Raw genomic sequence first — 12,323 nt, 5'->3', positions numbered from 1 at the left:
GTTTTGTCTGAAATCAGAATTGCTATTCCCGGTTTCTTGTCATTTCCACTTGTATGAAATATATTTTTCCATCCTTTCACTTTTAGTCTATATGTCGTTCATTTTAAAGTGAGTGTCTTGTAGGCAGCATATTAAGCTTTTGTTTTATTATCAGTCTGCCACTCTGTGTCTTTTGATTGGAGCATTAGTCCATTGACATTTATAGTAACTATTGATAGATGTGTGTTTATTGCCATTTTGAACTTTGTTTTCCAGTTGATTTGGTATTCCTTCTTTTCCTTTTTGTTTTTCTTTTTGTGGTTTGATAAGTTTTTATATTATCTTGGTTTCTTTTTGTTTTTTTGACTCTTATTGTATGTTTTTAATTTGTGGTTACCCTGTTTTTCAAGTATGTTAACCCTTTAGTATATATTTTTGCTTTAGACAGTCAGTCATGTAGGCTCAAACACATCCTAAGAAGAATGAAGGGGAAAAAAAGAAAGAAAGAGAGAAAAAAAAAAAAAAAAACATTTTCTTGCTCCCCCTCTCACCTTTTGTGATTTTGATACCCTTTTTTCTTCTTTTTATATCTTCATGTTTATTCTCTTGCAACTCATTGTTATCATATTTCCAAGTATGGTTTTCACGTTTCTATAGCTTCCTGCTTCTTTTCTATTTAGAATAGACCTTTCAATATTTCTTTTAGCATAGGTTTAGTCATGCTGAATACTTTTCGTTTTCGCTTGTCTGTGAAATTTTTTCTCTCTCCTTCTATTCTAAAAGATAGTCTTACTGGATAGAGTATCCTAGGTTGCAGCTTTTTCTTATTCAGGACTTTGAATATCTTGCCACTCCCTTCTGGCCAGCAGTGTTTGTGTAGAGAAATCAGCTGAAAGCCTTATGGGGGTTCTCTTGTAACCAATTTTTTGTTTTTCTCTTGCTGCCTTTAGAATCATTTCTTTAATTTTGGCCTTAATATTATGTCTTGGTGTAGGTCTGTTTGGGTTCTTCTTGTTTGGGACCCTTTGTGCTTCCTGTACTTGGTTATCTGTTTCATTATTTAGCTTTGGAAAGTTTTCAGTCATGACTTCTTCAAACACCTTTTCAATCCCTTTTCTCTTTCTTCTCCTCTGGGATCCCTATTATGTCTAGTTTGGCACGCTTTATATTATCCCATAGATCCCTTATATTGCTTTCACTGATTTTTATTTGCCTTTTTCTCTTCTGTTCTGATTGGATGACTTCCATTATCCTGTCTTCTAAGTCGCTTTTTAGTTCCTCTGCATTGTCTAGACTGCTTTTGATTGCCTTTTGATTGGCTCTTATCTCAGATACTGAGTTTTCTGTTTTAACTGGATCATCTTTATAGTTTCTATTGCCTTTTTAAAGTATTCTTTGTCTCTGTTCATGGTCTCTTTTAATCCCTTCAGTGCTTTGATCACTCCCTTTTTGAAGTCCTGATCTAGTAGACCATTGAAGTCTATTTCACTGATCCTTCTTTCAGGGGATTTCTCTTGTTCTTTTAATTGGGAGTAGTTCATCTGCTTCTTCATTTTACTTTATATTTCTCTGGCTCTATGAATTTAGGAATGTCAGTTATCTCCTGTGGTCTTTAAGGGCTGTTTTATTTTTTGTTTGTTATTTAAAGTGGGATCATTCCCATGTAGGCTGTGTGCATCTTAAGTTTTGTTGAGAGGGCTGTTCTTAGTATAGATGGTTACCACATCTTTCTTCAGTGTGTATTGGCTGTTATCCCTTTGATTTGGGGTGTGGTTGGTGCTGTGGTGATCAGAGTCTGCCATGTTTGTTGTTGTTGAGTGGGGCCCCCTTTATTGTTCTGTGGTTGTCACAGCCTTGACAGGGACTGGGTCTGCTCCCCTCGTGCTGGAATAGAGGCTTTTAGACCTGTTTCTGAGCTGTGCTGTGTGGTAGGCAGGGTTGGAGCACTTCAGCTGGGAAGAAGAGTCATTGAGTGTACCTCTGCAGGAGATGTCCACTGGGAAGTGCCCTCTGTGGTGGTGTCTGTCACTTGTTATGTGGGCTTACAAAGCACTCTTTGTTGACACTGCCTTTGTCCCTGCCTCAGCTGCAGGAATGTCAGCCACCCACTCTGGTGTCCCCCAGGTTCTTGGCCCCAGGAAAGACCAGTGCAGATTGGCCAATATCAGGCCCTAGGTCCTGCCGTAGGGAGCATGCAGTCACACACCTGAATCCATGGTGCACCACAGGGTCAGTGCAGACTCCAGCCTTGCCTTTGTGTATGGTACGGCTCACTGGCCTGCTGTAAATACCCAAACTCGCCCCCACTGCACGCCAGAACTTTGTGCCTGTTTGTCCCAGAGGTGCAGGTCCACCAAGGGTCCAGAGAGAGAAAATCAACCCTCTCTTCCTGAGGTTGTAAACAAATCTCAGTCCCACCTATGAAGTTGTGGAGCTGCTGGTTATGGATTCAGCTTTCAGCCCAACTCTGCACAGCAGCGATGGCTATGACCAAGCCCTGCCTCTCTTCTCGAAAGAATACACCAACAGTGGAGTCAAGGGGAGGAAACAACTATGGTGTGGCTGTATTTCACCCCTCCCTGCAACACACACCATTAGAGGTGCTTTTTTATGGGGGTCCCAGGCTGTTCTCTTCCACACACACCCCCAGAGCTCACACAACCCTCCAGTCCCCTAAGGCTGCCTCAGCTTGGCCTTGTCACCGATCTCCAGCAGCCAGTGTCAGTTTGTCCTTGCTGACTCGCATCTAAGGCTGGGGACTAGGGACCCTCCATGTCAGTTTCCCTTAGTTCTGTCTACCTAGCAGCTGCCACTTTTTCCTTTGAGCCTTGAAAGTTCCACGCTCACCTCCGGCTGGAGAGGGGGCGTCCCAGCCTGAGGGTGCCTTCCTTCCTATGCTGCTCCCTCCCTGCCTGCAGAACTGGTCCTGCACTGATTGTTTCTTTCTTTCTTTCTTTCTTTCTTTTTTTTTTTTTTTTTGTCTCACCAGATTTTGTGAGAATCCTCTTGTATTTTGAAGTAAGAGACACTCTCACTGCCAGAGATCAGTAGGTATTCTGTGCGATTCAGTGGGTTTGTAGATGTAATTCTTGGTGTATTTGTGGGAGAGGGTGAGCTGTGAATCTCTCTACTCTGCCAGCTTGGCCCTGATCCACAAAGGTTTTTTTTGTTTGTTTGTTTTTTTGTTTTTTGATAAATACTACACATACTACAGTACTGTAAGATCTGTGGTTGGCTGATCTGTGATGCAGAGTTACGGGTATGGAGGGCTAACTGTCTTTAAGTGTCATAGTTCCCCTTGAAAGATTGTATTTGAAGTTGCTGTTCCATAAGAGTTCTTGGCAGCCAGTAGCCAGTTGAGACAAAAAGGAAAATGGGTCCTTCTAACATGATATTAATATGATGAGTACTTTAAAAAAACCATCATACACCTTTGGGAAGTAAGTTGAGGTATGATTTATTTATGACATATTTACATACATACAAAATTGGTTTTATCCAATACATCATCCTACATAGTGTCTTTTTTAAAAAGTATATTCTGGGAGTAAAAATCCAAGTTTTTAAATTTATGCATAACCCAGCATCTTTTAGAGCAAAGGATATTATCATTTTGGCTTCAGAGAACACAAATTCCTGTTCAGATTTTTTTCTAACCAAGGAACAAAGTAAGTTCAGCATCTTAAACTAAGTTAGTTGACCCTGAGTATATGACTAATTTGCATAATTTTGAATTGATGACATGATACACTTTCATCTGTATTCTTGTCTATTTATATTATCATACTACCATTTTGTCTATATCCATTCATCTCAATTTTCTGCCTCATTAATCTCTTGAGAGAAAGAAGAACAAAGAATGAGGAAGTAACAGAGACTCAGGAGACACAGCTACTGGTATAGTGTTATGCTTTCCCCCCAGAATTCTGAGGCCATGCTCTGCACCCAAGGTTACCTAATGAACTTACTAACAGGACAATATTGAAAAATTTGAGTACTTTCTGTCCCTGAGTATGATGTTAAATTACTCTTCCTGCATTTTTTTTCCCATTCTTTCATACTGCTTACTTAAAGGAAAAAGTGTACAAGCTTATCAAATTCAGTAAGTGGTTCTGGGAGCACTTCAGAAGAAAAACAACACAAAGAAAACCAAAACAATAGTGGCAAAGAACTGTGATAGAGACAGGTTGTCCCAAGAAGCTTGAGGGGGCGAAAACAACAAATAGCCCCCAGCTCAGCTCTCCCTAAAAAATGATTGTGTGGAAGTTCAAAGGAGACCAGGAGAAGAACAGGGGCATGTGGGCGAATGGCAAAGGGAAGGAACCGTGGCCTTAGGTTGATGATCAGCCTATCTCACGCCAAAACAAAACCAACACGGAAAGACCACCTGGCTAATGCTGCCGTGGTGTGTGACAGACAACCGGTTACTTTACTTGTCCCTTATACAACAGGGAAATCTAAGAATGAAAAGGTAAAGAGGCTGGGAAAGTTGAGTGTGTGGAGTCAGTCATACGCGGATACCTTTCAAAGATAACTGGGCCAGAACGAGATCATGTATTTATCTTTTCCATCTTCCCTCCCCTAATCCTCACAAAGCGCTGAAGGTGCAGACTACCAAGTGCAGGGAAATCTCCTACACCCATGCCTTAGAAACACTCTGCCACTGGTGTCTGGGGACTCTAGGAAAATCATCCTCTAATGGAGTATCAGTGTCCATGATTCTATGAAAACAACCCTGAATATCAAATTAAGATATTTGAGACTTGGTAAAACAGAAAATTAAAACTCAGATATTTTTAGAACCTGTAAAATTTCCCTATAATTGGAGGAGGGAAAGGCAGAAATAGTAAATATGGGCATTTGTCCCTTCACTCCAGTGATGTGTCATCAGGCCAGTGCTTGATAAAATATTAGAAAACGGTAGCTTTTAAAAATAAAGCACAGAAACAAATGGTAGCGAAAGGCATCTCTTATTCATAAAAGATGGAGAAAACAGAGATGAAGTGTTCCAAAAATACCAATAAAGAGGGAGAATAAGTATTTTGTCCCTATTATGCTGTAACAACTGGCTACATCTGTCTTCTCTCATTACTTTCCATGACACAGAAGTCTGAATTGCACTGAACAATCATTATATAGTGCTTGGAAATTAACACATACCATAGTTGTAAAATTAATACTTAATCTTCTCATCCTCAGGTAGAAAAAGAACAGAAATCAAGTAAGTACTTGAAATAATATTAATACAAATCAAACATTACATATAATGACAGTACAGGATAACAACTTCAACACCTTAAAAGATTTTATAAGATTGTGCTACTTCTTTTACATCTAAAGACTTGTATAGAAGAGTAAATAAAAATTAAATTACATTTGTATAAGAAAGTATTTTGAAAAAGATATTTGAACTTTCATACACAGAGTTCAAAAGTATATGACGAACTTTTTATTTTTGATTTATATAAATCCCAAAATGGTAAAATATATTATTTGGGGGGAAAAGAAGCTTTCATTAAATACAAACGTAATGGACTAAATAAATCACACTAACTATAAAACAGTTCCTTTGAAAACTTCCATAAAAAGTAAAGGCAGAATGGCACAAAGTTAGAAAAGCAGCATTTAAGGCAAACTAAAGAAGAAGTAACCTTAATTAAAACAAAAGGCATACAATTCCATAAATAACAAAGTAACTCCATCTCAAAAGTTTCTCTATTACAGTTGGGGAAATGAGTGACAGCAAAAATAGGGGCTGCTGTCAGAATTTACCTGGAAGCACTGAACGGTATTATTAAAAAAAAAAAAAAAACCAAAATGTTTCTGATTTAAATACACTAGAATCATTTGTCCCTTAGCTGTCAAAAACCAATGAAAAAATACCAATGCTCAACATATACTATGAATACAAAATGCTAAAACTTATTTAGAAAACAACAGAATTTTTTAGACTATGTATATAACATGTTAACGAAAAGAAAATGATGGATTCCGTTATTCTGGCCCATGTTAAAACTATGCATAGAAGTGTGCACCATCTCCCTATAAGGTGCCTAGGGTCCACAGTTGAGCACACCGCTCAGCAGCAGAACCGCGATCACGTGCACACACACAGTTTCAAAGACTGGTGTGGAAGAAATGAATCATGAATTGAAAGAAGCCATGCTTTTAACAACTATTCAGTAAACATGTTCTGACAAGTATTTCTTAAAAAAACAAAGTAATCAAGTATATCTTAGCGCTTAAATTTTCACCTTAAATTTGCTGTATCAAATTGTCCTATAAAAATATTTATATACTTTTTGAGGACCATGGTATGTGAAATTATATAATCATAAAAAGGATTTTTCTTCTCACCTACTGGAATGATACATGCCTTCCTAGGAAAGAGAAACTGCAGCCTACAGGGAAATGATCAAAGGTGCCGGACTGATCAGAGCTGTCCCGTCTGAGAAGGAACCACCTCTCCTCCCCCAGCAAGCTCACCGTGGGCAAGCCGCCATGTCCCGGGCAGGCGTCCTCACACGGCCCTGGGGGGCAGGCGCTGCTTGTACATGCCCGCGATCGCTTTGGCCGCGCTGTAGATCATCTGCCGCCGAGACATGCCCGTGAAGGTCATGTGCCAATCAGTCCGGCTGACGTTTAGTAAACTCTTTTCCAAGACTTCACCCACCGTCACCAAAAGGCCTGACCACCTCAGATTGTAGTCCTGGGGAGTTAGACTTTGAGCCTAAGGAAAAAAGAAATTGGTATTTTAATTTCATTAAAAAGTATCATTGGAAGTAGCTATAGGTGGTATTTCGAAGTCTCTCAGGTTGCTTTTAATATAGATTATGACAAACCCTAAGACAGCTAAGCTGCCAACTGTATCTTTGAAGTTACAAGGCTGCAAAAGAATCAATACAATATTGCATGCATACACGTGGTTTAAAATGTCCACAGTAATCTCGTTTTGTTCTTTAAGTATAACCCAAGTCTTAATTAAATCTAATGACTCCAACCTAAAAGAGCTCAGTGTCACAAGGTTTAAATTATAGTTCTACATTCAGCATCACTTCAGGTATAATAGTAAGATTAGTGCTAAAATAGGAATGTTACTTTCATCTCTTTAACAGTAATGAAATTCCTACCAGAAAGAGGTAAACTGCTTACTAACGCGTCAAGCCTATCAGAAAAGAACGGTTAAAATAATTTGTAGAAGAATATTCCTGGAAACTTCATTTACACATGAATAAGACAATACAGATCAAACAGCACCCAGCCTAGGAGAGAGCGAGCACCAACCTGTCACATCACTCACGCCTAACACAGCCTACGACTGCTGCCACTGAAACCATGTATTCACCTACCCAGGTGTGAGAGTCAGGCCACTGCTTGATATCCCAGAATGATGGAGGGCTTTTTGTTCTACAGCGTTAGGTCTAGTCCAGGGAGCTACCTGTATGCAGGATGGATCCATGCAGTGATTCCTAAATGTGCTATACCTTATAATCACCCGAGATGCTTTTCTTTTCTTTTTTTTTTTTTTTATAACAAAACCACAGTTTTCACATCTCACCTCAGACCACTGAATTGAAAACTCAGAGATGGTTCCAAGAGAAAGAGCACAGTATTTATAAAATAGTTCCCAGGAAATTTTGCTGCCCATAGCCCGGCAGCTGGGGACCCTGCCCTCAGTCTTCTCTTCCACAACATACGCTGTGCTAGCAGCATCTTCCTGTGTTTCAAAGAAGAGAGACAGCAGATAAAGTACTCAGGTCCTCAGAGACACTCACAGAACTGTGTTTCTCAGATGTGATGTACACCAAGCACCTGAGGATCCTGTGAAATTGCAGATCCGAATTCTGTAGCCTTGGGTTAGGGCTCAGGAGTCTTACTTAGAAAAAAAAAAAAAAAAAAGAAACCAACAACAAAAAAACCCCAAACTAAATGGGCAATGCACAAATCCCTTTTTCCCAGTTTTGAGATATAACTGACAAACACCACTGTATAAGTTTAAGATGTACAGCATGATGGTTTCACTTATATTTATTGTGAAATGATTACTGTGATAATCATCTCATTTAGATACAATAAAATGAAGCAAAAAAAAAACCACCCCAAAATAAAAAAGAAAACTTTTTTCCCTATGATGAGACCTGTTAGGATTTACCCCTTAACAACTGTCATATACATCACACAGCAGTGTTAACTCCCCATTCTACACATCATATCCCTAGTACTCATTTATCCTGTAACTGGAAGATTGTACCATTTGACCATCTTTCTCTTACCCCCTCCGTTTTAATGCATTTTTAACAAGTTTTCAGGTGATAATTACGGTTCTAGGCCTAGGATTACACTTTTGAGAAACAAGGTATTTAACATCAGCAAAAATCCAGAAACTGGGTTTTGAATTGGGGGAGGAGGGATCATTAATATTTAAGTTTAACAAGCGTAAACTGTATAAACTTCCTGATTTTCACTAGTGTACGTGCTGATTATAGGTACAATTCCCTTAAAGATTAATTTCTATTAAATAAAAAATTCCAACTATAAATTAGCAAGGAATCGAATATTTCCCAATGGATAAAAGAAACAGGAGAGCTGAGAGCAGGGGTAAGAGGAAGGCATCTCAGTACACACACTTTTGTATCTTAATTTTGAACCTTGTGAAAAAAATAAAACAATGACAACAGAAAAATGGAAAACTAAAAAGCAAATGACACCCCTTTAACACCATTCTGCAGAGTTAAGCACTTAAAAGCCTGTTGTGTTTTTTCCAGGCCTTCCTCCTACCATTCATTTATATACATTTTAAGGTAAATATGTGTATGTGTATACAGACACATACACAAAATTATGTATTAGTATACAGTTTTGATTAGTTTATATACTTTTTTAATTAAAGTATAGTTGATTTACAATGTTGTGTTAGTTTTTGGTGTACAGCAAAGTGATTCAGTTGTACACATAATTTTTTCCATATTCTTTTCCTTATAGGTTATTAGTTCCCTGTGCCGTACAGTACAACCTTGCTGTCCGTCTATTTTATATATAGTAGTTTGTATCTGCTAATCCCAAACTTCTAATTCATCCCTCCCCAACTCCCTTTCCCTTCAGTAACCAGAAGTTTATTCCCTATATCTGTGAGTTTATTTCTGTTTTGTAAAGTTTATTTGATCATTTTTTAGATTCCACATGTAAGTGATACCATATGATATCTGTCTTTCTGTCTGACTTACTTCACTTAGTATGATAATCTCTGGGTTCATCTACATTGCTGCAAATGGCATTTCATTTTTTTTTTGGCTGAGTAGTATTTCATCACACACACACACACACACACACACACACACACACACACACACACACAGCCACCATTACCTTATCGAGTCATCTGTCGATTGAGACAGCTTACTTCCATGCCTTGGCTATTACAAATAGTGCTGCTGTGAACACTGGGGTGCATGTATCTTTCGAATTAGTTTCCTCTGGTTATATGGCCGGGAGTAGGATAATGGATCATATGGAAAGTCTATTTTTAATTTTTTAAGGAATCTCCATACTGTTCTCCAATGTGGCTGCACCAAACTACACTCCCACCAACAGTGTAGGAGGGTTCCCTTTTCACCACACCCTCTCCAGCATTTATTGCTTGTGGACAATTCAGTGATGGGCATTCTGACCAGTGTGAAGTGATACCTCGTTGTAATTCTGATCTGCATTTCTCTGATAATTAGTGATAATGGGCATTTTTTCGAGTCTACCGACCATCTGTTATGTCTTCTTTGGAGAAATATCTATTTAGGTCTTCTGCCAATTTTTTGCTTGGGGTTTTTTTGTTGTTGAGTTGTATGAGCTGTTTGTATATTCTGTAAATTAAGCCCTTGTCAGTCACATCGTTTGCAAATATTCTCCTATTCTGTAGGATATCTTTTCGTTTTATGGTTTCCTTTGCTGTACAAAAGCTCCTAAGTTTTGATTAGGTCCCATTTGTTTATTTTTGCTTTTATTTCTGTTGCCTTGGGAGTCTGCCCTAAGAAAGCATCGCTATGACTTATGTCAGAGAATGTTTTGCCTCTGTTCTCTTCTAGGTTTATGATGTCCTGGTCTTATGCTTAAGTCTGTTTGTTTTTGTAAAAGATCATTGCCTTCTTTAGGATTAAAGTGAAATGAAAAACTAGGTATCCTGATTTTAAATCATTATTCACTAACTAAATCTGACTAGCCCTAATCTAATGCCAAGAATCACAGAATCTAATAGTAACTGAAAATTCATAATTAATTCCCAAAATTCTTCTGTTTTAGGCAAACTGCTACCTAGAAAAGGGAGAGAAGCTATTAATTCCAAACACTTTAAGCTCCCCACTGTTGCGGCCTTGCAAAGATGATAAGCTACCTGATTATGTCACTGCTTTATTCCCGTTTGTAACATTTGCATTTTAGGTGCTAAAAAAGTGGCATAAACAAATTTCAGTGTATTAGGAGAAATAGTAAACTGTAACAACAACAGAAAAATGTAAATCACAGCTACCTACGGATTTTTATGGACTATAAACCTAATTCCCATTTATAAAATGGATGCCAGCAATTTATGTATGAAATTATATATCCTTTGAAATTTTTTGCCTTTATTTATTTATTTTTATTGAAGCATAGTCATTCACAGTGTGTTAATTTCTGGTTTTTTAGGACTCTCCTAAGTTTAGTTTCTTGAGGAATCTCCAAAATGTCCCAGTCATGCATACATATACATATGTTTGTTTTCAGATTCTTTTTCATTAAAGGTTATTACAAGATATTGAATGTAGTTCCCTGTGCTATACAGAAGAAATTTGTTTTTTAAATCTGTTTTTGTATATAGTGGCTACCATTTGCAAATCTCAAACTCCCAAATTTATCTCTTCCCACCCTTTTCCCCCAGTAACCATGAGATTGTTTAATATGTCTGCGAGTCTGTTTCTGTTTTCTAAATGAGTTCATTAGTGTCCTCTTTTTTTCTTTTAGATTGCACATGTAAGTGATATCACATGGTAATTTTCTTCCACTTTCTGGCTTACTTCACTTAGACTGACTATCTCTATGTCTGTGTTGCTGCAGATGGCATTATTTTATTCTTCTTTATGGCTAAGTAGTATTCGATTGTATAAATATACCACAACTTCTTTATTCAGTAATCTGTCAATGGACATTTAGGTTGCTGCCATGTCTTGGCTATTGTCTATAGTGCTGCTATGAACATTGGGGTGCATGTATCTTTTTGAATTAAGATTCCCTCTGGATATATGCCCAGGAGTGGGGTTGCTAGATCATATAGTAAGTCTATTTTTGGTGCTTGAGAATCTCCATACTGTTTTCCATATTGGCGGCGCCAAACTACATTCCCAGCAACGTTGTAGGAGGGTTCCCTTTTCTCCACATCCTCTCCAGCATTTATCATTAGTGGACTTTTGAATGATGGCCATTCTGACTGGTGTGAGGTGATACCTCACTAGAGTTTTGATTTGCATTTCTCTGATAATTAGTTCTCTGATAATTTTTTCATGTGTCTATTGACCATCTGTATGTCTTCTTTGGAGAAATGTCTGTTTAGGTGTTCTGCCCATTTTTTCTTTCCTTTTCTGTTTTTTTTTTTTTCTTCTTCTGGTTTTATTAAGTTGCATGAGCTGCTTATATATTCTGAAAATTCAAACCTTTGTCAGTCTCACCTTTTGCAAATATTTTCTCCCATTCGGTAGGTTGTCTTTTTGTTTTGCTTATGGTTTCCTTTGCTGTGCAAAAGCTAAGTTTAATTATGTCCCATGTGTTTATTTGTTGCTTTATTTTTCCATTGCCTGGGTAGACTGTCCTAGGAGAACATTGCTGAGATTTATGTCAGAGAATGTTTTGCATATGTTCTGTTAGGAGGTTTATCATGTCCTGTCTTATGTTTAAGTCTTTAAGCCATTCTGAGTTTATTTTTGTTCATAGTGTGAGGGAGTGTTCTAACTTCATTGATTTACATGCAGATGTGCAGTTTCCCAACACTACTTGACGAAGACTCTTTTTTCCATTGTGTATTTTTGCCTCTTTTGTCGAAGATTAATTGACTGTTAAGTCTTTGGGTTTATTTCTGGGCTCTTTCTGTTCCATTGATCCATATGTCTGTTTTTGTGCCAATACCACACTGTCTTGATTACTGTACATCTGTAGTATTGTCTGAAGTCTGGGAGGGTTATGCCTCCAGCTTTATTCTTTTTCTTCAGTATTGCTTTGGCAGTTCTTGGTCTTTTGTGGCTGATACAAATTTTAGGGTTATTTGTTCTAGTTCTGTGAAAAATATTGTGGGTAACTTGATAGGGATCACATTAAATCTGTAGATG

At 37.9% G+C, this 12,323-nt stretch overlaps 1 protein-coding gene across 3 annotated transcripts in view; it reads right to left on the bottom strand.

Moving 5' to 3' along the window:
* Positions 1-3,420: 3,420 nt before the first annotated feature.
* The window catches only part of PRRC1 (proline rich coiled-coil 1), an 84,052-nt gene continuing 75,149 nt past the window's right edge, over positions 3,421-12,323 (bottom strand). For all 3 annotated transcript variants that reach the window (XM_074360601.1, XM_074360600.1, XM_074360602.1), the window contains one exon: positions 3,421-6,709. In XM_074360601.1, coding sequence (XP_074216702.1) covers positions 6,500-6,709 — 210 coding nt within the window. In that variant the 3' untranslated portion in view covers positions 3,421-6,499. The remainder of the gene's footprint in view (positions 6,710-12,323) is intronic.

Source organism: Camelus bactrianus, chromosome 3 (genome assembly GCF_048773025.1).
Source record: "Camelus bactrianus isolate YW-2024 breed Bactrian camel chromosome 3, ASM4877302v1, whole genome shotgun sequence".
NCBI classification, from domain to species: Eukaryota; Metazoa; Chordata; class Mammalia; order Artiodactyla; family Camelidae; genus Camelus; species Camelus bactrianus.
Note: the sequence above shows the minus strand (reverse complement) of the source record. Positions and strands in the feature narration are given on the sequence as shown.